The sequence below is a fragment of the Mesoplodon densirostris genome, chromosome 8, assembly GCF_025265405.1.
Source record: "Mesoplodon densirostris isolate mMesDen1 chromosome 8, mMesDen1 primary haplotype, whole genome shotgun sequence".
NCBI lineage: Eukaryota > Metazoa > Chordata > Mammalia > Artiodactyla > Ziphiidae > Mesoplodon > Mesoplodon densirostris.
The window spans coordinates 31369531-31396638 of record NC_082668.1 but is presented as its reverse complement, the minus strand read 5'-3'; the positions used below and the strand labels follow the sequence as shown (position 1 = coordinate 31396638).

Below are 27108 nucleotides of genomic sequence, written 5' to 3'. Positions count from 1 at the left end.
GCCATGTTGGGACTTCCCTGGTAGTCCAGTGGCTAAGACTCTGCGCTCCCAATGCAGGGAACCTGTGTTCCATCCCTGGTCAGGGAACTAGATCCCATGTGCCACAACTAAGAGTTTACGTGCCACAACGAAGACCCGACACAGCCGAATAAATAAATAAATAAATGTTTGTTTTAAGAAGAAAAAAGAAACACCATGTTAACAGCAAGGTCCCTATAAGTTAAGGTGAAGGAGGAAGCAGCATTGCAATGTCAAGAGTGTGAATGCCCTCTGTACTGTCTAGTGGGCTCCATCTTAAAGTCTTTCCTCGCTGAAACCAAAGTGAGAGTTTTCTATGCAGGATAGAATGTGCCAGCGATCATGTCCTGCTCCAAACGAGTGCCTAGAACATGCCACTGCTCTGATGGGTGTTCAGTGCCCCTTATGATTAATAAATAGTCTGAGCATTCCTTGTGACCAAAGCATTGTGAGTACTGAAAAATTAATAAAGGGATCAGCTAGCAGGAGAAGTACAAGGGAGCAGGCCTAGGTCTGGGCCTGTGCTACCTTGTGGAGGAGAACAAGGCTCCTCTTTAACCAGAGTTCGATTGGGAGGCACAGTGAATCAATGTCCTTGTTATCCTCCTAGGACTCCTTTGCACCTTCATAATGGTTTTTTCCTAACAAGAGGTAGTCTTTGTTGAAAACCGAAGGGTTTCCTGGGTGGACGCCTCATGTGACAAAGAGTCATAAGACGGAGTTATAATCCCAGATCTACTCTTGACTCCATGGGTGACATAGGGTAACTAATCAGTTCCTCTTTGTCTAAGTTAAATGCACAGCCTGTGTATATTTGCACAGCACCTCAAGGCTGCCAATTCCCTGCCAGTGAACTTTACCAAAAATTTCTGTTAGAAGAGCTTCTTTATAAGGTATAGGGCTTCTGATGCCTCTGGCTGGGTTACAGGAGGTTGGCACAGACTGAAGCGTGATGTCCTGAGAGCTTGGGTCTGAGCTCAGAGAACTTTGAGTAACCACCTTTCTCAACGGAGGGCCAAAATCTGTTATGCTTATGCCAGCAAATCTCCCAGGAAAACTGCTGAGAGGTCATCTCATGTATATTCATAGTGGCAGAGAGAGAAGGCATGGCTTTGGGAAGGGAAAACTCAGGAGCTGGTGAGCGTGACTTAAAACATGTTGGAAGCACAAAAGGCCAGGGAAACATGTTCCTGCCCAGTTTGGGGCTGTGGCGTAGCCCTAGCCTTCAGGACTCAGCCCCAGGGATGGAGCGAGCACAAGGTCTCTGAAGCCACTGGGAACAGAGGAACCAAGACGTTGCCTCTGGCTGGAGTTGGAGGAGGGGAAGCAGGTAAGTTACAAGGTTATTCTGAAGCTTCTGGTGCTTACCGTCCGTACCAAGTAGCTTCCTGTTTTTCTCCCCACTCCCCCAATTCCATGCTTCCAGCTTGAACCGAAAAGTTCAGGGAGGTCAGTAAAAGATCTTTCTGGAGTCTCTTTGCCCCAGTGCCAGAGTGTCAGCAAGATGCTGTTGGGGTCACGCCTCTGCTACTTAACCTCATCGTTACTTCTCTTACCCTCCCCCATTTCTCCTCCACTCCCCATTTCTCTCTCATCCTCATTAATTTTTCTACTTAGAAAGACACATCCGGTTCTCTCCATCTCTCACCCTGCAAGGTATTTTTAACAGTCTTCACTGCCATCTGCCTTCAGGGTAAATGGGTTCCTCCTTCCCCCACTGCCTTGTTTCACTGAGTTGTGAAGGGGACAGTCCTGACGGTTCTGTCTTGTTCCTCCTCTCTCCCGCTCTCATTTTCCTTCCAAGGGAGCTCCCGGGTTGGAAAGCACTTCCTATCAAAGGAAATTAGTACCCTTTCTCTTTTCATTTCGGTGCATGTTCCCAATTGGATTTGGCTCTCAAGGCCCACAGGGTAGACACCTACCAAGAGAAAACGGCCCAAAGGTCCTTCTGAGGAGAGCATGCAGCAGCGACACCCCTGCGAAAAGAAAAACGAGTAAGAATATCAGGGGAAAAAAAAACAAACCCAGCCCCGCTGTGCAAAAAGGGCAGTGGTCAGCATGCCTGCCCTTTTCTGTTCTCCCCTCTTCTTCCTTTGTGCGGGATTAACCGCAAAGATGGCCCCATGACCTGGGAATGGGCCCTGCCATGAGAGGATTAGCCTGGCCGGTGGCCCCTAAGCCTTTGGCTCCTCATCCCTTGAAATCCACATCCTAAAGGTGTAGCCTGTTGGTGAATAAACCCCAGACAGACAGACCGTTTCCCCTAACCGTCGCTTGCTAATTTTGTTCCATTTAAGTCTGCCGTCTGCTTGGAAACTTTCACTCACCAGCCCCAGTTTTGCCTGAGTCAGTACAGTCCGAGGCCACCATCTGCAGTGAGCTCCCAACTCCTCCCTCTGGCCGTCTGCAGGAATCCAAGCCCCAGCACCCACAGGCTGCTCTGAGGCCTAGTCACCGACTGCAGGCAGAAACCAGAAACCCCTGTGGACAAAAAGGCAGGACTCAGGGCCATCTGAGCAAACAGGGAGAAGCCACTTCATTCCCCGCGGTGGGGAAGAGGATGGTGCTACTGCCTTTCACTTGAGTCATCAGCCAAGTGGCTGAAGCTTAGGGCTTTAGAAGCATATGCATGCAAACCTGAATATTCTTTTTTCCCTTTCTGAGATCTAAAATATATGTATTCTTGAAAACACCCACCTGCATATGATACACAGCTTATTCAGGAGCCCTCGCACAAGCCTGGCATCCCACCCCATCCCGGAGGCCCAAATAAAACCAGAATCAAGAGTCTAGGTCCTTTTAAGAATTGGTTATTTCCAGATGGATATCTTGAAAAACATGCTTCAGAAAGTGCGAAAACCACTAGAAGACTTGAGGGAACATTTCTTAGGCTGAAAAACCCACACAGAAACCTATACTGATAATTTTATGTGTATGTTCAGGACAAGAAATCGCATTTCCCATGCCTCACTGAAATTTCCAGATTCTAAAACATACTCCTCTAAAGTTCCAAAAGTTCCCCTTTAGAAAGATTTTTTTTTTTTTTTTTTTTTTTTTGCGGTACGCGGGCCTCTCACTGTTGTGGCCTCTCCCGTTGCGGAGCACAGGCTCCAGATGTGCAGGCCCAGTGGCCATGGCTCACGGGCCCAGCCGCCCCGCGGCATGTGGGATCTTCCCGGACCGGGGCACGAACCCGTGTCCCCTGCATCGGCAGGCGGACTCTCAACCACTGCACCACCAGGGAAGCCCTAGAAAGATTTCTGATTAACAACATTCTAAGTCATGTGCCATGCTTCCTTGTCTTCTTAAACAAAATTAATGCTGAGTCAACTTTTTCTCAGTGACTCAGGCTTCTAATTCTAAACTTGACTTTTTGTGACAGAGGCTGGGTAATGTCATGTTTGGGTCAGATAAATTCAGATATGAGTTTTTGTTGACCTTTTAAACTTCCCAGGCCTCAGTGTCCTCATCTGCAAAATTCTGACAATGGTAACTACTTTGCAAGATGTCAGTCTCTTGTTTATGTAGATACACAATAAATTCTCAACTGGCTTAGCATCTTTGTACACTGGGGGAATGTGTGACTTTTTTCTATCAATACTCTTGCTGTCATCTTCTGTTATGAGTGTACCCCTCTGACCTCTTTTTACCCTTTTATTGTGGGTATGGATTTTGCTTCAGGAGGTTTTGGTGTCCGTTGGGAAGTGTTTAGTCCTGGGGTCTAAGCTATTGTCCCAGGCCAGTGCGGTCCCAGGGCAGGCATGTCTGGTTTGCTTTAGTCAGCCACGCTCACAGCAGAGTGCGTACTAGGGTGGTCTCCCGGGGACAGAGCGTAAGAGCATCAGTGCGTGGAGTCCTCGGCATTAGTTGAGCTGCTCACCATCTTTTCTTCTGAAACTATCCCCCCACCCCGCCCCACCCACATTCTGGATATCTGAGGTTTGGGGGGGATATTTGGCCTCTAGCTAAGTGTGCTGGATAAACAAAGTGCCCTTGTGTTTATTTACGGCCAGAGGAGCTCTCTAAATCTTAGAAGATACGTGTGCTTCTCCCAAAGTAGGGGATGCTATCTTAGGAAGGGGGCACTTTCCCAGGTTGATAAGTTGACTGCAGGAAACAGAGGGAACATACCAGACCTCAGTAACCTGGCCCTTCCCCAGCCGGCCAGCGAAGATTCCCTGTGCTCTAGAAACATCCTCCACATACAGCCACATACGACCTTACATCTGCAGGAGACCCTGTGCGGGCCAGGGGTCAGACTCTCCTCCCCCTCCCCTCCAGTGCCCCACGGCACGATCCCCTCCATCCCGCCTTGGAGTCCTTGATTCCTCCAGCTCTCTTTTAGTGCCCCTACTCGGCACTCCCCAAGCGTTGCATATTGCCTTGATTTGCTTGCTGTTTGTTCGTGCGTGGTCATCCTGTGTTCTGAGCACGTAAGTCCTCTAAAGGCATGGACCACACGTGTCTCATCTCTACCCTCTAAGGTGCCTAGTCCTAGAGGGGGCTGAGCAGGGGCATGCAGATGATTGTGTCAGGGAGATTTTTACATCTGAGTTGCCAGGATGTAAGTCAGCATGGCATGAACCCACACTGGAAGGTCAACAGAGGTGTCTTCCCTAGCCGTCCATCTTGTGATGTGACATAATGACAGCAGGAAGGTAAGACACGGGATCACAGAAGTTACGAAGCTCTCTGTGACTTGGTCTTTCATCAGCAAAGTGGCAATAGACCTTTCATGCGTTCCTAGTTATTAAACATCTACTATGTGCCAAGCATGATGATAGCCTTGGGAATTCAGTGATGAGTGAGTAAACTGTACCCTTTGACCCTATGAAATTTAGAGTTTGGAAGGAGGAAGCAAGTAAAAAAATATGTGGTTACTGATGATAAAGTTGCCACATATGGAGCATCACCTATGAGCCTGACTGCCAAGTGCTTTACATACATCATCACATTTGATCCTTGCAACAAACCGTGAAATGGGAAATCGTTGTTACTCTTCCCATTTTACAGATGAAGAATCTTGGGCTCAAAGGAGGTAAGCAACTGGCCCAAGTTTGCACTCTTGAAAGTGGCAGAAAATGGGACGAAGTGAGAGAGTGGCGTGGACATGTATACACTACCAAATGTAAAATAGATAGCTAGTGGGAAGCAGCCACATAGCACAGGGAGATCAGCTCGGTGCTTTGTGACCACCTAGAGGGGTGAGATGGGGAGGATGGGAGGGAGACGCAAGAGGGAGGGGATATGGGGATATATGTATATGTATAGCTGATTCACTTTGTTATAAAGCAGAAACTAACACACTAATTGTAAAGCAATTATACTCCAATAAAGATGTTTAAAAAAAAAGTGCAGAGAAGGGATTTGAAACTAGAACACACTACTTTGCAACCTGAGCTCTTTACTCTCATGCTCTATTGCTTCCGCCAACACCATGCATTCTGACCAGGGACGAGATATGAGCCCTGGGATCCACCATTGGCTGAGGAGATCAGGGAAGGCTCCCTGGAGGAGGCGATGCCTGCACTGATCCTGAAGAAGTTAGCCAGGCAAAGGGGATGGGGGTAGGGCTGGTGGCCCAGGCAGAGAGCATCATGTCAAAGGCAAGAAGCGGAGAATTTGATGTCTTCAGGAACCACAGTAATGTAGGGCCATCCTGGTGGCTTGCTGATACAAACCCCCTTCTCGGTGAAGAGATGACTGGGCAATGGTATTTAATTTTATTGCCTGGCCAGACAACTTCCAGCATCTCAGAGAGGGGCTGTGGTCAGGAAGCAGGAAAGAGTGAGATGATGGGGACTCTGCTGTCCCACTCTCCCTGATCAGAGAGTTTCTACAGTTTCATACCCTATATCCAGGGACACCCCCCCCAATTTAATGCCTGAAAGTGGGGTATGGCCTGGGAAAGTCCGGGTAACACTCTGCCTTAAGCTCCGCTCGTCAGTTTACTCCTACACAAGACTCCCTGTGAGCACACATCTCTTTCCTACGAATAGAGGGCAGGAGGGCACAATGCCCAATCACGTGTGGCTTCAGCTGGTCTTTGGAACTCAGAGCAGAGTGAGAGTTCTCTGTGGTTCAAGAGGGTGTCTTGCACTCAGGAGAGATCCTCAGGTTGATTACCCATGACATTGTTACAGATTTACTGCCTGCTCAGCCACAGAAATATTCCGATTCCCCCAAGGAACCAATGAGCAGCAATACTTTTCTGTATCACAGCAACCCCGCTAATGACAGAAACAGATCCCCTCCAGGTACGCGGTGCAATAAACGGGAACAGTCCTGCTGCCTTGAGCTCAGCTGGCAGCCAACCCCACACTCACCAGCCTTGACCAAGGACTCCACCCAGCAGCTTAGCTCGCTGGAGAAGTGGGGGAAAACACCGCAGATTGTTCTTCTCCGCCTACCAAGGTTAAAGAGCAGTTGGGACCAACGGTTATTTTTGGCAGTTTGTTTTTAAATATGCGATGTTGCAATCGCAACTCTCCAAATGCAAGCTTCACTGTGGATGTCCTTCCTAACAATGCATTTTTACCTTCTCATTGAGAAAATGACTTGAGATTTTCTAGTACACAATCCCACTTATTCTGGCTCTCAAGCCTGGCACCTTCTCTGAACCCAGAGGTCCCAGAGGCCCAGCATCTCACCCCATGTAGCTCCATGTAATTCTCCCATCTAATTACACCGGGTGAGAGTCTGTCTTAAGAAACTCAGTGGGAGCTCTGGGTGTGGAGGGGATAAACAGGAGAAGGAAATAGATGAAGTAGAGAAATTAGATTTTTCTAAAAAGGGATTTGTGTGTTTTCCGGTAGTCATGAGTCCTTTAGAAAAAAAAAATGTATTCTCTTTGTTTTGTCCTTTTTAGTGGCAGGGCAGTTGAAACCTTTGGATCAAGAGAAACTCAACAGAATATTTAATTCCATTCTTCTACCTTTGCCTGGATAAATCATCCCAGAAAAAAAAAAAAAAAAAAATTAGCTGCCCTTGTCTTTCCTTCTAGAAAAGAGCTTCCATCATCGTCCTTCATTATGAGACCTGTGCCTCACAACTCATCTCACTTGATTGCAGAGTAGATGGTTGTATTTAATTTACATAATCAAATTTTTTTTTTCCTAGAAGGAAAGTCCGTGAAAAATGTTAGCTGGTTCAAAATAAAACTTGAAAAAGAAGAAGAAAGAAGAAGTGTGAGTTGGGCTTAGGTTTCGGAGGGCAGCAAACAACTCCACATGATAAAGGAAAATTCACATGATTTTTTATGCTTTTTCCCGGCTCTGTAGCCACGCATCTTGACGGTCTCTATACATTTTTCAGCTCTGCCCCATTAGGGGCTCCATCGTATGTTTGTAGGTGGTATGGAGGGATTGTCAGTTGGACAATAATAGCAAATATTTATTAAGCTACTGACAGGTGTCGGGTGCTACTACACCAAGAACTTGCCATGTGTTACTCTCATAACGATGCTTTGGGGCTGGTACTGCTGTTATTCCCATTTAACAGATGGGGACACTGAGGCCCAGAGAAATCACACAGATAGTAATGGTAGGGCTGGGATTTGAAGTCTGCTGCCCAAAGCTGCCTTCGTATACCTGTGTCCTTGTGCCTAGAGCTGTCATCTGCTGTCCCAAGGCTTAGGTATTTGGGGCCTCTCTGATTTCCTTAGATATACTTGACAAATCTTTTCTTTTCCTTTTCTCTTTCATCCTTTTCTTTACCTCTTCCTGCCACGTGGTCACCTCCGGGTGCCAACAGGGCAGTCAAGGAGGGAGAGAGCTTTCTGTGTCTTTAAATGCAAGCTGGAGGCCTGCCTCTCAGTCAGTTGTTTCTTTCTGCCTCCCTGTCATCCACCTCCGCCCCTGTCCCGCACAGCCCCCCTTGCCACCCTCTTCAAATCCCCTGTCATTCCCCCATCACCTCACTCTCCATCTGGAATCCGAAGACGTGAGGGCCGGTAATAGAGTGTCAGCGGAAGTAATGGATTCCTCACACAGAGAGAATTCTCCTGCTTTTAGTGTCAGCGGAGCTGCACCAGAGTCGTGGAGGGTGAGTGAGGCCTGTAAACAGCCCATGGCTGAGCTGTCAGGGTGAAGCCAGACACACCGGGGAGTGAGCAAGAGGGAAAACGGTGGAACAAATCATTGTTTTGTTGGAAAGGAAAGTAGTAAATCGTATTTCAGCCCAGGAACGGGCAGTTTGAGAGAGATGGTTGAGACCTAGGAGCAGAGGGAATCCGTGCCGCGGGTTTTAACGGGAGGGTTTTTCTTGGTCTCAAGGTAGGAGGTTTCGTGTCCCCCCCCACCCACCCCCCGCTTACCCCCTCCGCCCGTTATCATCATTATTATCATTAAAATAATTACCGTAACAATTACAGTTGATGAGACCTCGGGTTTATAGAGCACCTTTCATCTAAATGTTCAAAGTGATTTAACTCTGTGTCATCCCTTTGAGAGCAGTAGGAGGGTAAGGACGTATCATTATTTTTTTGGCCTTATCTGCTGGGAAACTGAGGTCCAAGCAGATACAGGATTTAGTCCCAGCCTCCGGGCAGGCTGCTGGGTTAAATGTCGGGGTACTGACTCCTCTTCTGGGGTGGGGGGGTCTGTCTCTACTGCCCACAAGGGCTCTTCTCCTTGTGTGGCCCCCAGAGCTCTTCCCTGGCGCTGATGCGAGGTCCCTGCCGGCCACCGCAAGGAAGTGGCCTTCGTGCCAGCCAGCAGCTCTGCACGCAGAGCAAACAGCGTGCTCTGGCTGTGGGATAAATAAAAGTCCTTTAAGGGCTGACTCACACCGTTCCCATCCCGTGAGTAGACTTCCAGCAATCTGGTTCCCTTTCTTGCAGGAGCTGGTGTCCTTTCTAGGCATCTTTCTTTCTGGTCTGACTGAGCCTTCAGCCAAGAGCATCCAATATTCTGAACCTTCACAGCTTCTACTCCGCCCCTCCAAACGGCAGCTGGTTCTTCCAGAACAGAGGGGCGTTTCCATGATGGGGAGAGGCGAGTGCTTTCATGTGTCCTGCGTGGACAGGCCTGCTTTTGCTCTGACAGCCCCGGGGCCTTCAGAACACAGCCATTGGCGAAAGCTTACCAGGCGGCCGTTGGAGAGGTGCAAGCAGTCCCAGCTGACTGGCCCGCGAGCACTGGCCTCAGAGTCTCCACCCTGGCATGGCAGCAGCCCCTCCTGCTTGGACGTTGGTGCAGGCCCATCATTTCCACACCACCGTGCTTTTTGCATTTGCACAGTAGTGACAAGTTTGCCCCTGGAGTGGGGGAGAACCTCTGAGCTCTGTAACCTGAAGCTCAGGGTGAATGAAATGCAAGGACAGGGCCCGTCACACCTGCCACCTACTCCCCAAGCTGTCCCCTGCTTGGGTTTCCGCATGGCACGTTTTTCAGACAAGCTTTGTACTTTCCGACTTTTGTTATGGAGGCTGGATGCCAGCAAAGGGGGATAGAAAAACGGCTGGGAGCCTTGATCCCAGGAAAACACATAAAGGACTTTTTCAATGCTGTGATTGATTCCCTAGTGCCCAGCACACCTCGTTCCCATCAGGCTCCCATTTTTCAGACAGATGGAGAGGTTATGATTCACTCTCACAATTAGACCCTCTGGGAGCCAGGGTTGGGGAGCACCCGTCCCAGAGGGAACCGTTCACCTGGCCAAGTTCAGGCACGCTGCCAGCACCCCAGGCCGAGGAAGGATGTACCCTGATTTCCCCTCAGTGGCTTCCAGTCACCTTCTGTCCTTACCCGTCAGCCCTGAGAGGCACAGAGGCGTGGTCCCTGGAGCCATTTATGAGACGAGGCAAACTGAGGCATGTCCGATTGACCCAGGCCAGCTTAGAACAATTCAGCAAGTCTCTGGCCCTGCTGCATTTCACCTTCTCATCTGAGCAGCAGCCTAGTGGTGTATGGACACACATTGTGGGCTACTCTTATCTGCTTTCTACCCTGATATTGTTACAAAGTGCTAGCATGGGGTCCTTTGAGCTGACTGCAGAGGGTGAGGATTTTATAGATGCAAAGAGCAGACAGAAAGACTCAACAGTCCTGCTGAAAACAGCCTGCCCAAAAGCCTTGAACTTCACATTAGCACTGGTTGCTTGGAAAGTCCTTCCTTGCATAAGCAAATACGTTCCATCCAAGCCTGTCTGCAGGAACAGAGGAGATCTGTGGCCACAGGACCTGAGGAATGTGCTTGCTGGGGAGCCGGTCAGTGGAGGGAGTGGTGTGTGGCCAGAGGGTCAGGGAGAAGTGACGCAGGCCTGTGTGCCCTTGATTCTCTGAAAGTTCATCTACAGTGAGGCTTATCAGACACGGTGTCTGGAGCGGCCTCCTTCCTCACGTTGCGAGGTGTTCTTGGCAGCCTGCTCCACCAGGAACAATGAGACCGGCGGGCCCTCTCCATCATCCCAGGGATTCTGCGGAAAAACGACCAGCAATTATAAATAGATGCTGTTTGTAGTTTCCATTTTCTTGCCTTCAGGGTTTTTTGGAATAACTCCTTCAGTTTGTTTTGGGTTGTTCTCTTTGCATACTTCCTTTGCTGGGTGGTCAGATTTCCTCCCTTCTAAAGAGCCCTGGTGACCCTGGCTGTGAGGGGATTGCTAATAAGCTGAAAATATCAGAGATTCAGGATGGGAAGAAATAAAGGAAGAAAATGAAAGTGCCAACAGCCGCTATTAATACACAAACCGATGCGGTGTGTGAGTCCTTGGAGTTAGCAAATAATGGTAATAAGTTAGGTAAGACATAATAATGATATGGAGTTAGACAACAGCAACAAATAATGAGAGCAGCAGCAGCAATAACAACTAACGTTTATTTATTGAGCATTTACTACGGTGCCTAGCCCTGTGCTGAGCTGTTGACGTGCATTAACTCACCAAATCTAGGGAGGTTGAGTGCCTAGCTCTTCAAGACCCAGCAAATGGGAGTGGAGGTGGTTTTGAACCCAGCCTGGCTGGCTGGTTCCATAGCCTGGGTTCAGAAACATGAGACTGAAACGAATTCTCAAAAACTCAAGTGATGAAGCACTGTTGATGGGGTTGTAGAGGAGGTGGATTTTTCGAAACCACCCTCTGTAGCACTGAGGTTGGGGAGCATTGAGACTGTCTCTAAATTTATTACTTGTCATTTCCTCTTCACCTGTTCAGTTTCCAAAGCATCGTGTGTATGTAACTCTTCTCTCCCCCAAGTCTGCCATCCTATTTTGTAGAACCCAGGTAATAATCAAAATGGCCAGTGCCTCACAGGCACTTTCTAAGGCATCCAGTGCTATGCTGGGCCTGTATATACCTTCACGAACCTTTCAACAATCCCACAAGGTGGGGCGTATTATTATTTCCATTTTATAGATGAAGAAACTGAGGCTCAGAGAAGATAAATGCCTTGCCTGAGATCATACCACTGGCATGTGCCAGGAACCAGCTGGGTCTGTCCACAAAACCCATGCACTGCATTTCCCAGAGTACGCACACCCCTGTAGACAGATATGTTTCTGTGCAATTAAAACAATTTTTTTTGGCCCCAGACCCCTTCCCTAGGAAAATGTGCATACACACAAACACACAAAATTTCTGCGTAGGATTGTAGGGGTTCTCCAACCTACTGAGGCTCATCTGTGGACCCTACTGGAAATCCATGGGCTGAAAAATATGTGCTCTAGATGATACAATAAGAGTGTATAAATACACAGGATACTGTTTTCTCACCCAGTGGACCATATGTTCACATATGGGTATATATGTACTTATAAAAATACTTCAGTTACAAAAATTAATATGTTATCCCATCTGAACACTTACAAGCTAGATTTCTACTGGATGAGTCTTGAAACCGTGAATTCCAAATCCATTCACTGCATCTATGGGTGATTTGTCTATTAAATTTGGCAAGTCCTACAGGCTTTGTTTAAGCAAAACAGCTAGATAAAAAGAGTGAGATTCTGTTAAGTCTCTGACTGAGACGGAGAGGTGTCTTTGCACCTGGCACCTTATGATGTTACGGTGTTCTGGCAATCTGGCCTTCCCACTGCACTCCAATCTTCATGCAACAACGAGGCCAGAGGCCAGAGGCGAGGTCAGCGTGCTCTGGAGTGAAACCGCCTGGGCAAAGCCTGCCTCTGGCCTTTCCTTGTCGTATGACTTTGGGCAGGTCACTTCATCTCCCTGAGCTTCAGCCTCTACATCTGCAAATGGATGGTAATCATATCAGGGCCTGGTGTGTATTAAGTGAGGGTTGAATGAAATAGTGTCTACGTGGAGCAAGGATCTAGCGCAGTGAATGCTCAGTAAATGGGAGCTCTTCTCATTGATATACCAGCTGCTTATAAAAGTGGTACCAGTGAAAGGGAGAAATTCAAGGAAATAAAATTGGCTTCTTAAAAAACCCGACCTGACAGCTCGCTGATTTCTCCACAAAAGCTGGATGTCCCTACTAAGCTGGAGACCAGGCAACCTGGCTTTGGGCCTGAATTGACCAGAAACTTCAGCATCATGCAGACCTACCTCACAGCCTCTTAAGATCTCAGGCAGCTTCTTCTTTGAGAAAGTTGTGCATGACAGTGTTGTTTTTTCCTCCTGTTGTCCCTGCAGGGGTTTTTGTTTGTTTGTTTGTTTGTTTGTTTTCGCGGTACACAGGCCTCTCACTGTCGTGGCCTCTCCCGTTGCGGAGCACAGGCTCCGGACGCACAGGCTCAGCGGCCATGGCTCATGGGCCCAGCCGCTCCGCGGCATGTGGGACCTTCCCGGACCAGGGCACGAACCCGTGTACCCTGCATCGGCAGGCGGACTCTCAACCACTGTGCCACCAGGGAAGCCCCTCCCCCTGCAGGTTTTAATGTAAGGATTAATAAGACAGTGTTTGTAGATGTCTTTGAACTTCCTGTAAGAAAGGCACTCCAGGAGGTGGTAAATTCTCTGGCCTGGATAATCTACTCATGAAATATGGAACTTTGAAAGTGTGAGAAAAACCTCAAATCACTTTGACAGCATTTTAATTATGGTTGATTTGTTTGCCGCTAATAGAGAAAATGCTGTCAGCATGATTTGAGATATTTCTTCCACTCAAAATGTTGTATTTCATGTTTTCAAGTCCCAAGGCAACATTTTGGTCTCCAGATACAACCAGAATAGTTCAGTGAGTGTGTTGGTGCACAAATGCAGAGTGTAAAACAGACCGAACCCCTCAGAAAGCAGAGTTCGTTCTTCTTAACATGTAAGGTCCACCTCAGGTCCCTCAATCATTTATTCACTCAACAGAAAGTTAGTGAGCTCTCCTATGTGCTGGGCACCGTGCAAGTATTATAAATTCATCCGTGAAAAGGTGAGGTTCTTACCCTCATGGTGCTTATCGTCTAGTGGAGGACACAGATTCTAAACAAATAAAGTATATTGACAAAACCTTACAGATTATGGTAACAGTCAGAAAGGCAATGAGAGGGTGGTGAGGTAGAAAATAAGGGCATGCCAGCTGAAATGGGGTAACTAGGGCAGGCTTCTCAGAGGAGGTGACATTCGCACTCAGAAGGATGAGAAGGTACCAGACAGAGCAAAAGCTAACAAAGAGTATGGCAGGCAGAGGGAAGAGAAAGTGCAAAGCCCAGGGGCTGGAAAAACCTTGCCATGTCCAAGACGTGATGGCTTAAACATTCATGATGCAAGTAGCATGAGAGGAGGCATTGCCTGGTTGGCAAAGTTTATGGCTTCAGGACTTGGGTGCAGAGGTGCTTAGATGTGTAGACAAATCCCATAGAATGGGCACAGCATTCTTCCTTGGAGCAGCTAAGTACTCTGCCTATGATATAGAAATCCCCTCACAAGCCGTTCTATGTGACATCCATAAAGGTAGACTCTGGATGGGGCTAGATATTATCCAGCCCTGGGAGAAGGGGCCTCCACGTGGTAACTCTTCCAGCACAGCCTCGGTTGGCTGACCCAGCCTTTGGTGGCCTGCTGGGCAGCGTCAAGTGTGGATAGAGTTATGGAAAGTAGAAAGCTTCTTTTCATGTCTGCCTAGTGATGAGAAGAAGAGATGAGACTGTTGCTTTTTCATATCTCTCCTGTGGACTCTTATAATTAATTCCACCATCAAGATTCCCACGCCCAAAATGTGGATTTGGGGAGAGAAATTAAGACTTTGAAGTCAAGAAAGAAAGTACAGAAAGCATTCATTAGACAAATGCTCAACATACAGATGTCGGAATCTGTGAAGAGAAAAGTAAAAAGGTACTCGGGGAACCATTTTAGAGAGAAAAAAAGAACTGGAGTAGAGATGGCTACTTCGGCTTAGGAAAGTAAATAAATAAGAAAAGGTAGTGTTAAAGCTTTGAAAGGAATTTTTTCATCTGAGGGAGATTAGGAATAATGAAATGCAAACACAATAGTTAATATGTCTGTTAGCTGGTTTCTGTTTCCTTCCAGAAAATGAATAAGAGGAATGGCTTTTCAGGTTATCCTACTTGACTATCGGGGTGAGCTCTGAGTTTGCAGCCCAGATTCCTTTACCAAACAAATGCTGGTTATTAGATGCTAGATGCAAAGTCAGGTCTATTCCAAGGCCACAAATTTCCTAAGTCTCCGCTAGGTCTTCACAAATGAACCTGACAACAATGAAATTTCTAAGGAGATTTACTCCAGCTGTAGCAAATCCCTGATAAGAAAAAATTTCCCCAAATGAATCAGTCACACAGGAGGTAAATGAAACATTCTGTGTGGAGTCAGCATGTCATTTGGAATATGCCCTTCATACAAAAACCCCAGCCAGAAGACCTGGTGGTTAGCTGGGGCTTGTCTACAGAGCAGAACCCCAACACTGAAGGGAAGGGGGGTGTTAGCTGCCAAACTGTGACTGGGTTGCTTTCCCCTCAAGCAAACTGAATAGGAAAATCCAGTTTTTCTAAGAAGTTCAAGTAAGGACTGATGATTTACTTCACAAAAGGACTCACCAGAGGGGTCCTTTAAATAACAAGCTCAGAGAGAAACTGTATGATATGATTGATTTATATGAACCTCTTTCAAAAATGTCTCTCTTCACTATATGTGTACGTAGATATGTAAGGATGTATTTGCAGCTGGCCGCATTACCCAAAAGGATTTGGGTGGTATATCCATTGAGTAAATTGAGGCAAGTTTATAGCTATGACATGTGCTGGGTAGCCTTGCTTCATCACTGATTCTGTTAATCCCCTAAATTACTCCACGGGTGTTTAGGCAACCAGGTAAAACCCTCCGCTTCTGATGAACAAGCCAGTGGGATGTCAGGGCCTTTTTCTGTCCTTCCTATAGAAATTGGCAACACAAACATTGGAGCTATCTGGTAGTCTTTAAAAAAATTTTTTTAAGTATTCACTGAGTGTGGGCCATGTCCCTGGTATTATTCTAGGTGCTCCAACAAGCTATGTCTTATTTAGTCCTTACGGTGATTCTGTGAGATGGTTGATGATTGCCATGATGACGATGGTGTTTTTTATCTGCAAGATTTTGAGAGCTGGATTATTTTTCTTGGCTCTTCTACTTTGGAAAAAATTCTTTATGGAAGTATCGTTACTTTATATATTTTAAAGAAATGCAGGCTCGCTGTAAACAGTTCAGATAATAGAAGAAAGTAAAAATTACAAATTATCCCACCATCCATATATCTCACCACTGTTAATATTTTAGTCTATATTCTTTTTTTTTTTTAATTTCTTTCTTTCTTTTTGGCTGCGTTGTGTCTTCGTTGCTGTGCGCGGGCTTTCTCTAGTTGCGGCGAGCGGGGGCTACTCTTCCTTGCGGTGTGCGGGCTTCTCATTGCGGTGGCTTCTCTTGTTGCGGAGCACGGGCTCTAGGCACGCGGGCTCAGTAGTTGTGGCTCACGGGCTTAGTTGCTCCATGGCATGTGGGATCTTCCCGGACCAGGGCTCGAACCCGTGTCCCCTGCATTGACAGGTGGATTCCTAACCACTGCGCCACCAGGGAAGTCCCTATTTTAGTCTATATTCTTTCAGACTTTTTCTGTATGTATATGCAAGTAAATATATATACCTATATATATATTAAAGCATACTTTTTTTTAAAATCTACTTTTTTTCAATGTAACAATATATCGTGGACATTTTTCCTTAAAAGCAAAAAAACAACAACAACAAAAAAAAAAACACTAGACCTATAGCACTTTTACTATAGCAGTGGAGCATTCCATTTTATAAATATCCAAAATTCATTTACCCACCACTGCTGTTGGACATTTAGACACAATGCTGTTTATAAACAAAGCATCTTTTCACTTTTCACATGCTTTTTAAAATAAATACACACAAAGATGCATATACATCTTTGCACAATTGTCTGATTATTTTCCTAGGAAAAAATCCTAGCAGCAGGATTGCTAGGATTAAAGGATGTGTACATATTAACTCTTCTCACATTTTTGCCGAAATGCCCTCCAAAATGTTTGAACAGATGTACATTCCCTCTTATACTGCATCTCTACTCACTTGCTCCGTCTCTTAGGGAAAGTCACTTCTGCACTATGGCTCAGCTGCTTCTGCTCTGAAATGGGTGTGAAAATACAACAAATCCCTGTGAACACTCATGAAGCACGTGCTGGGACACTTTATACAGATGATGTGGGTCATTTAACTTTCAGAAAAAACCCTAGGAGAACAATTCTAGTAGCCCTATTTTGCTCTTATTTTCCCCATTTCTGAGGCTCAGAAAGGTTGAGTAACTTGCCTGAGGGGACCCAGCTAATAAGTCTGAGCTGGGATCCAAACCCTGTTCTGTCTAATTCAGGGGTGGGGGGGGCTAGGGGGACACTGGCTCCTCCAGGCAAGCTGGGTAATGTCTGCTCCATGGATATAGGTGCTTCTCCACCGTTGTGCACCCTGGTAAAGAAGGCATCACCATTACTCAGCTGAGAGTGACTGTCCAACAGTGCTTACCTCATCGTGGAAATACAAAGGAGGGGTTTTCCAGAAGTTTTGGGGGAATTTCCTTTGAGAACAAACTAAGTGTCTTTTCACTGCTGTTTTGGAAGTGAGGAAGCACATTTTCAAAGTCAGCACCATCTCCCACACTGAAATCACAAGACCTAAACAGATTTCCGCCCCCCCCCCACCCTGCCTTTCCCAATCTGTGTCTATCTCTTCAGAGCTCCTGGGGGAAAACCCTGCCATCTCCTCTTCTCTAGACTCTAACCAGCTTCTGTGATTCTTTGGACTGTAGGATTCCAGCCCTCTTGGGTTTAAGAATGAACTAACCCTGGTCCACTCCGTATACTCCCTTCGAAGGCCTGTTTATTTGGGAGTGGCTGAGCCATCTGAAATATGGCTCCCAGGGGCGGTGGTGAGGCCTCAGGCCACTCCAGCTCAAACAAGTCACTTCTGCAGGCCACCTGTGGCATATCCCAGGGAGGGTAGCCTTCCCAGTCCCCAAAAGAAGAGATTTCGGACACGTTGTTTTAACAGGTTGATGTAAAATAAATAAACAGGGAGAGAGAGGGAGATGGATGGTTTTCAGTAAATAATGGTACAGAGGCCAGCAATTTGAGGGAGCTGGTGGGGAAGAAATGTTCCACGTCAACAGCTGTGACAGGAGCATTCCCTGGGAGCCCAGACAAGAAGCACAGACGCGGGACAGTGAGGATTGCCAGACCACACACCAAAGCTGAAAATGTGCATCCATACAGATAAAATGGCGCAGTAGGTGTGCCATCCCATGAACCTAGCCAAGGATGTCTTTGAGGTGTCTTTTGGTTCTGTTTGACATGAACTCAGGCCTCAGGGTGGGGAAGGCAGCCCACTCTGCCTCTTGCTGAGACTAATAGTTATATGCTCAGAGATGCTGGGTGCCCATGACTCACCCCCTGCTTTTGGAGAAAGGTGTTTTTTTTTTTTAATTTTATTTATTTATTTATTTTTGGCTGCATTGGGGTCTTTGTTGCTGCGCGCAGGCTTTCTCTACTTGCCGCGAGCGGGGGGCCACTCTTTGTTGCGGTGCGCAGGCTTCTCATTGCGGTGGCTTCTCTTGTTGCGGAGCACGGGCTCTAGGTGCGAGGGCTTCAGTAGTTGTGGCACATGGGCTCAGTAGTTGTGGCTCACAGGCCCTAGAGCGCAGGCTCAGTAGTTGTGGCGCACGGGCTTAGTTGTTCCGCGGCACGTGGGATCTTCCCGGACCAGGCTCGAACCTGTGTCCTCTGCATTGGCAAGCGGATTCATAACCACTGTGCCACCAGGGAAGCCCCTGGAGAAAGGTTTTTATTGCCTTATCTAATGTGGTGCTGACCCCTTTTAAAAACGTGCTGTTAACTAGATAGACACTGCTGTTGTGAACTTCGCGGAGTCATCTCAGGGAGGCAAGTGGCCCACGGTTGGGGAGTCTTTGTCACTAAACGTTAAAGAGAAGAGCAAATGACCCAGGAGAGAACTGAACTTGAGGAAGAGGCAGGAACATAAACAAATCTCTCTGAAACAGCCCCCACGTGCCTGACTTGGTGCCTAGCACCTTCCTTACCTTTTTTCATTCCATCTCCATCCCAATCCCCTGAAGTGGATATTTGTATCCTCATCTTACAGATGAAGAAATTGACGCTCAGAAGGGTTAAGTAACATGCAGAGACACAGAGCTAAGAAGAAAAGACTACGATTCAGAGAGATCATAATGGAAATAAAAATGGTGCTACCGCACGTAGAAAAAAATATTGGAGACATTTGATAGAATGATGCTACTGCTCTTATGTGAGCAAGAGATGAGGCCTTGAAGTCTAGCCATCCACTGAGGTGCTCATTCTGTGTGGCTTTCAGAAAGCAATGCAACTTCCTATATCTATGTTTGCCAGTCTCTACAAGCAAACATAAGTGCCCTTTGATGAATACGAAACACCTGACTGCCTAGAAGTGGATGGAGGCACCTGAGCTGGAGGGAGAAAATAGTCCTTTTCATCTCCTAAAAGTGGTCTTTTCTCATATGTGCCCCTTTGTGCCATCCGTACCTAGGTATGACTTCATTGAGATTCGGGACGGGGACAGCGAATCCGCAGACCTCCTGGGAAAGCACTGTGGGAACATCGCCCCACCCACCATTATCTCCTCGGGCTCGGTCCTCTACATCAAGTTCACCTCCGACTACGCCCGGCAGGGGGCAGGCTTCTCCCTCCGCTATGAGATCTTCAAGACAGGTCAGTGCGGTCATGGGTGGAGAGAAGATGGGACTCCGCCCTCTGTGTCTGGCCATGGGGCGCTGTGTGCGGGAACTCCGTCATAGTTATGTGCTCATAGATGGAGCCCGGGGGTTGACACGGGTGGTAAGGGTTCTAATTTTATCCAGCCTGAGCAAGTTGATGGAGGGAAGAGAGGTTCAAGGTGAACCTGGAAACAGCCTGAGACGAAAAGCCAGTTTAAGTTACCCGCCAATTTAAGAGGGAGAGCTGCCCGGTTAGTGCTTGGGGGCAGCATGTTGGGCAGATAAACATTGTTTGTGGCAACGAAAGAATAGGAGAACCCGTTACGTAGAAAAACACTTTTGGAAAGAATTTGATTTGTGTGTTTTTTTAAAAAAAATCACAGTAATCTTCATGGTAAAAACAAAACTTGGTTAAACGTCCTCCTAATTACTTCATGATTTAACACAGCCTTTCTCTGGAATCACATGGGATGGAAGGACATCCTCTTTTCAGTGTTAGGAGTCTCTAAAAATCTTACTATGATCCACCACCACCACTACCACCAGCAAAGTCACACAGTTGCTTTTACACCCAAATATGGCTCCTAGGAATTTCCCTTGCTGTTCCACTGCATCATGTCTACCCATTGAACCCACACCTCCTAAATGCCGGTGAAGCCAACACCCTGAAAAAGATAGCAGAAAGAGAGGAGAAGCACATTGCCCTTCTTTTAAGTTGACTACTTGCTTTCCATGAGGTCCCCCTTAGATTACTTTAGGTCCTGAGCATATGGGCCAATGCTTAATATCCATAACTGGGTAGAGACGACTTGGATTCACAAGTCGCTGGTTCAGCATCTCCACGCAAGCACTCCGAGCAGCGTGCCCTTCCCCCCCCCCATGTGTGAGCTCATTATCTTGAGGCTAAGTGAAGTTTATCCTCCAGTTCTCCCCTCACCCCTGCCCACCCCCCACCTCAGGGGCTCCCACCCCGTCTACGACTGTGTTTCCCTCTCCAGCAGCCCAAGTTTTACAACTCATGGACAGAGTCTGCTGAAAGGGGAGGCTGTCAGCCTTGTCATCGAGGGGCCCAAGTCCGCCGCCTGTTGAGTTCAGTGTGAGGGGAACTATTCATATGTATTTTCCTTTTCGCCAAACAATTCTTGAAAGGAAGTGGTAGCTGCTGAAAGCACTTTTTATATCCACTCTGTCTAAATATTTGCCAGATTTGTCTGCCTGAGAACAAGATCATAGAATCCAGTGAAAGGTTGGAGCCAGAGTGGGAGCCGGGAGCATCCCAGGGCACGAGTCCCAGGAAGGACCGTCTGCCACGGGTCATCGTGTGGCTGATTACGTGAGGTCACAGGGACTGACAATCTGTGTGTCCAGTGGCTCGGGCTGGTGGGAGGCTGCCAGATCGCCTCAGCCGCATTCCCCTGAGTCCTGTGTGAGATTCAGATTAGTCAGTGCCACCGGCACTGATGGACCCCACATTACGCCATCCTCTGCTGGGGACTAGTGGGGAGAGAGAAGAGAGGAAGGAAGGAAACGGGGTGTTTGCCCTCTTCTGTTTGGGGAGACAGTGTGTAAACCCACAGCACAGAACAGATGCACAGTCTATGTTATTGGATGAATATGTGTAAATTGATAATGTAAATTGCAAGGTAAACTATTGTTATAATACGAGGCAGAGTGAATAACTGTGAAGGTATGATTAACATGCTATGGATGTGAAAGTGAGGAAGATACTGAGTGGCTTGCCGGCAGGTTATCTGGGAAGTCTATTAGGTAGCTAGGTCCCCAGTGCTAAAGCTGCCAGTCAGCTCCACTGCACTGACCATGAAAGGAAAACAGCTCCAAGCAAGGGCATCCAGGGAGCTGGCCACCGGAAGTCAGAACAAGGGTGGGGAGGACCATTCCAGCTCATCTCTGTTTCATGTTTCCCAACTTAGTATTTCACAAAGGAGGGTGCCACATCCTCCAGAAATCGACACAAAAACGTGAACGTTAGCTCTATCCATCATGCAAATTTGAAGAGTCGATATTAAAGGACAAAACACACAGAGGGTATCATAACTCAGCATTGCTCTTTTGAGGACAGGCTGATGTAGGATTTTGAATGAGGCAGCAAGCCTAGAAACAAAGGAGCCAGCCAAGGAAGGTGGCTTGGGCATGGAGAAGTGAGGCAGTCTACTTTAAGGCCTGGGATTGCCTACAGAAGGAAGAAAAAGATGACGGCAGCCGCGGGAGGTAACAGACTGGCCAACAACAGCCATTCTTCTGGGGAACGTAAGAAAGAGGTGAGAGCCCAGTGGCCTCGGCGCTGTTCACACATGCCATCGTGCCCGTTAGAGAGAACAACTCTCAGCCTGAAAGTTAACCCTCATAAAGCACGTATATGTGCAGGGGGCGGGGCGTGCCAAGTTCAAACCTGAGAAGTTTAGGAAGATGAGCATTCGTCCAGGTGCCACAGCCCACACCCCGATCTCCACCGTTGGAGCCCTGAGAGAAAATACACAAAGTTATGTCATCCACAGAACATGAAAGAAACGCATGAACATGCTGAAGAAGTCCAAACAAACACAGTTGTGTTTGCTAGTCAGATTCATAAAGAGAGAGAAGGGGGAACTATAAACAGATACACAACTGTACAGAAAACTCTGGAAGCCTTCGACAGCACATCGCCCAGGCAGGGCTCTGCTGCAGAGTTATACTGACAGAAATAAACTCACAATTCAGTACAGATGGGGGTAAGTGGCTGGAGAGGGAGGTTCACGTCTGCCCTGAATGAAGTGGTTTATGAAAGAGTCTGTGTATGACCAGACGGTCCACATATAAAAGGGTTAACCAAACAACTCGCTGACTTAAGTGATCCCAAGTCACCAAATCATAAGCAGAACAGAGAAAGGAATTTTAAAATAATTTAAAAAGTAACATTGGAAACTGAATCACTGGAAAATGTGGGGGTTTTTATGTGTTTGTTTCCTGTCTTCTGACCAAAGTTCAAGATCAAGTTTTCTTTCGTGGTGCCCAGTGACATTTTGGAAACTGAAATCTCGGGTTATTCACAGACAGAGAAAACCTGGGGTGCCCCCTACTCCCACTTCCTAAATTGAAGAACTGGATTTACCTTTGTGGTCAGCCTCAACTCATCTTTGGATAAATCCACCATGTTTTCAATAGCCTTCTTGTGTGCAGATTCTTCTTCTGCTTTCAGAGTTATCGTACAATTTACAGTGAAAAACCACGGAGTGGGCATTTTTCATACCAGAGTCCTTTGGTATGAAATCATTCACTGCAGCCCAAATCCCCCAGCTTCTATGGACAATTTTAGCATTGCATGAACTTGAGTATTTATTGACTGAGCTATTTTTTTAACCTTTAATCCTTTTAACACATGCAGAAAAGCATCTTGGATTAGGTAGATAACTGCAAGACTCAACCCTTGTCCCAGGAATGGTCACCCTTTCCTGAGATCTCTTCTCCACATTTGATATTCAGCTGCTTGCTTTCCGACACTGATCATAGTCCAAACAGCAAGATGGTGCAATTATAGATGGATGCACGACTGTAATGGACAGGCTTGATTTTTCTGCATGAAAAGGATAAAACTGTTTTTCTATTTTATTCAAAATAAGCCACAGGATACACCCGTGTATAGCCATATGTCAGAGATAGATACACACTTTTTTTTTTCTTTTTGCCTTAAGGACGTCAGATTGAAAAAATCTCTCCAGTCCATTACAGGACCACAGAACCTTGGAAACTGTGGGTACTGTAGAATCTCACATTCTCCAGGCCTCTCTTGGGCTTTCTAAGTGTCCTTTGTGGAAGCGCCTGTCCCCCATGGATGACAGGGACTAAAGAAAGATTCCACTATAAATTCCCCACTCAGGGGCGGGGTGGGGGGCGGTGATTCCCCTTGCCTTGGAAAGGAATGACAATAGGGCAAACGCTAGGAGGGAGTGTCAGGACACCTTTTCTAGAAGCAACTTGTGAATAGAGTTAATTTCCTCTGGCAAAGTGGCCCGGCAGCCATAAATGCTAACCTTTTCAAAATCCCTCTCAGCCACCTGAAGACCTGCCAGCTGGCTTGGCTTTGCTAAACTGCCTCATCCTGGACCGTCCAGGAGGCTTTCAGAAGCTGGGGTCCTGATGGTAAACAAAACTGGGGGCTCCGTCGTAAACAAACTGGGGGACAGGTCATCTCATCTCCTGCCTCCAAGCCTGGCTGCCCACCGGGCCACCTGGCCCCAGAATGATGGAACGCAGAGCCTCTGGGATGCAGCATTGGAGAGCCTCTGAAGAAGAATCCTGAAAAGATGAGCTCTCGCCCCAGGTGTCCTGGGTTCCCACCCTGCCAAGGCTCAGTGCTGGCTGGAAGGGCGGAGGTGATGGAAGGGTGAGCAGGGATATTGGAACTTCCTGTCTGATGCTAAAAAAAAGTTTCCATCCCCTCCCCCACTTATTTGCATGGCACCTTTTCCAAGTCAGACATTTACCGCTTTCCAGAAAGCCATCATCAATAAAGAGACTCGCAGAGGGGCTGCTGCAGGAGCCACGGATAAAGACATCGCTGCGGGCTAAGATCAGCGTATTGACATCACGCAGTTATATTTCAGTGGGATCCCCAGAGGACACTTTCTGCCAGTAAACACCTAGTTTATCCAGTATTTCTGTGTTTTTCCTTCATGCTTACAGTGCCTATTATTCCCCTCGTAAATCCTGCTCCCTTTTTCAATTTTAAAATCAGAACGTAGTGAAATCAATACTAATTGTGCAGCATTTACATTCATCCCGTTAACTTGCAAAACTTCCGGCTCCGTGCAGCTCCCTGGGCCCACGGTCTGGGCTGCAGTGTCCTGGGACCGTCCCAGGCGACCCTGGCAAATGGTGGCTGGGTTACAGCACATGAGGGCCCTTTTAATGTGACTCCACCTTGAGGCATTAGGGGAGACAATGGCTGTAATCCTTTTACGAGCTCCCTCCCGCTGCGGTCCAAGCCTGCACCAGGATGCGAATGTGTGCAGCATTTAATAAGACGCCTCCATGAGCCCCAAGAAAGCAGACACAAGAGCTTAGGAGAGAAAAAAGGCCGTCCCACCACAAAAGAACCAGAAGCCTTCCAAATGTCAATGCACTGCCACATTTTTTCCAAACTTGCTGCTGGAGCGGCCTTTAACATCCCCAAACCCTGCTGTGATCCACCAGCTACAAACCTCAATTGTTAATTGTCTGGCCACTACAGAGCCGCTAGTTTTAATATAGTCATGACATGAATGAGACCCGAGCTCCCCTTTGCCCCTCCCCTGAGGCACCTTGGATCTTGGAGGGAGATGGGGGCACCAAGTTGGCTCTGGTACAATAGGGGCCAGTGTTGAGGTCAGCAATAAATAAGGGGTAACATTGTTTTCCCTGCTGGCAATCAGCAAGCCTTCCTTGAGGATTGAAATAACTTACATTTCTGGAGCAAGCAGCTGAGTAATTGAGAAAGAAGACTCTGTTCCTCTTTTCAAGAGAATCCATCTCTCTCTCTCCCTCCCTGTATCTCACACACACTTCTTTCTACACCACCCCCCTCCCAAATCCTCAATTGCTGCTCTTACTCTAATATGTAGAGCAAGCCTGCTGTACTCCCTAATTTCTCTCCTAAAGATGGTCTGGCTTAATGGCTTGAAATGTTGATGTGAAAAGTATGTTGCTTCAAGGGCCACTCCAGTGGAAACAAAAACTCTGTGAGTAGGGAAATTTGGGCCCAAACATTTAAATAACCCATGTGACAGAGGCAGCAGAGAAAGGCATCCTCTTCCACTCTCTTAATGCTATGGTTCTCATTTACATACAGGCTCCGAAGATTGTTCAAAGAACTTCACAAGCCCCAACGGGACCATCGAGTCCCCCGGGTTTCCTGAGAAGTACCCACACAACTTGGACTGCACCTTCACCATCCTGGCCAAACCCAAGATGGAGATCATCCTGCAGTTCCTGACCTTTGACCTGGAGCACGACCCTTTGCAGGTGGGAGAGGGAGACTGCAAATACGATTGGCTGGACATCTGGGATGGCATCCCCCATGGTGAGTGATGGCGCCATCACCAGGCACTTCTCAGTAGCTTCGCCTTTGCCTGCTAATTGCTTTAGGAGCAATAAAAGAAGAGAGAGAACAAAGACTTTAAAGTTCCTCAGGGTTTATCTATGACCCATGATGACTTTCTCTTCTTATCCTTCACCAAGGATGACTTCAGAGACATTGTAGAAAGGCAGTTTTCTCTCTTGAAGATATTTCTTTGGAGAAGGATAGGAGGAAACTGAGTAGATACTTGGATGAGGATGAGAAAACCTATAGGTAATGTTCTTTTCTGCTCCAAGTCATCAGGCTTGCCATAGAGAGTGACTCAGTGACCACCCTCTATGCCCAAATAGGACTCTAGAGCCAGATTGACTAAGTTTGAATCCTGGCTCTGATATTAGCAGCTCCGCAACCTTGGGCAAGTTCCTTAGCCTCTCTGGGTCTTATCTGTATAAATAAGCTGCTATTATCATCACTATAATTACTGTAATTTTATTATCATTTATATAGTCATAGATGCGTAAAAGGTGCATCCCCCCAAGGCCAAGAGGAACCTGTACTTCTCAGGTGGAGACCAGCATAAGTCTTGGGTATATTTAGTATCAGCAAGGAAACCAATCTTTCACTTTTGTAGTCGTTCTAAGTATTCTGCACTGTAAGGAAGACTTGATGGCTAAGCAATTTCATTTCCTGAGAAAAGCATAAGATTTAGTCAGAAAACTTGGGTTGGAGTCCCAACTCTGCTATTTCCTAGCTGTATGAACAATGAAAAGTCACATGCCCTCTCCAAACCTTAATTTCTTCTTCTGTAGAACAGGCATTATAATGATACCTTTGCAGTCCACCTCCCAGGGCTGTGAAAACAGAACGAGGCCACGTCAGTGAAAATACTTTTTAATGTGCAGGAAAAATATTAGCCATTGCTCTTAAAACAAATCTCTGGTTGCTCTGTTATGCCAAGGCATCCAAAGTGATGCTCCATTGAATGACTTGCAATTGTGGGAGGGGAGAATGTATGGCCAATGGAGTTTGGCATTTCCATTTCTGTGACCTCTCTTTGTCCTGCATGTCCAGTCGGACCCCTGATTGGCAAGTACTGTGGGACCAGAACACCTTCTGAACTCCGTTCGGCCACTGGGATCCTCTCTCTGACCTTTCACACGGACATGGCAGTGGCCAAGGATGGCTTCTCTGCACGTTACTACCTGGTTCACCAAGAGCCTCTGGAGAGTGAGTCGGCCGGTTGGGAACCTCTGTCCTGTCCTCCCTTCAGGGCTGTGAGGGTGTATGGGGAAGAGAGGCTGACCTGCAAGAGAAGGCAATAGGAATTCTCCAGAATTTGCAGTGGCATCTGAGCTCAGGGGATGGGAGCTGTGTCCTCTTGCTAGGCAGAGATTAATGAAAATAGGATAAATGTCAATCTGGCTACTCATTTCTTTAAAGAAAAAGTATGTATACCAAGCATTAGTTATTCCTGTGGAATGTCGCAGGGCCATCTCAAGGCTCAGAATGAAAGGGAGGTTAGTTAGGATATTTATATCGAGTCCCCTCCTGGGCTAACATTTTTTGAGTCTGGGGCCATGTTCTTCCCTCTCCAAGCCTCAGTGACCATTGTCAAAAAACTGAGCAATTTTAAACCTCTCTCTATATACCTATGTTTTGACATTAAACATCTCTGACCCTGGCTAGAGTTTCTCTCACTAGGCTGGTACACTGCTTGGACTTTCAGTTCATTCTTCTAATAAACACAGTTTTTTGAGCTTCTACTATGTGCAAATAGAGAAAGTATAACCCTGACCCCAGCGGTCATGGAACCTGCTGTCTTTGAACCCAGACCATCAGTCTCTTGCCCTGAGCTACATCTTTAAATCAGCTCCTCTTG

At 47.1% G+C, this 27108-nt stretch overlaps 1 protein-coding gene across 10 annotated transcripts in view; it reads left to right on the top strand.

The window, feature by feature from the left end:
• NRP2 (neuropilin 2) overlaps nt 1–27108 on the top strand; it is a 117487-nt gene that overhangs the window by 15969 nt on the left and 74410 nt on the right. For all 10 annotated transcript variants that reach the window (XM_060106141.1, XM_060106140.1, XM_060106143.1 and 7 more), the window contains exons 3-5: nt 18991–19172; nt 25002–25232; nt 26301–26456. In XM_060106141.1, the coding sequence (XP_059962124.1) occupies nt 18991–19172; nt 25002–25232; nt 26301–26456 (569 nt within the window). The remainder of the gene's footprint in view (nt 1–18990; nt 19173–25001; nt 25233–26300; nt 26457–27108) is intronic.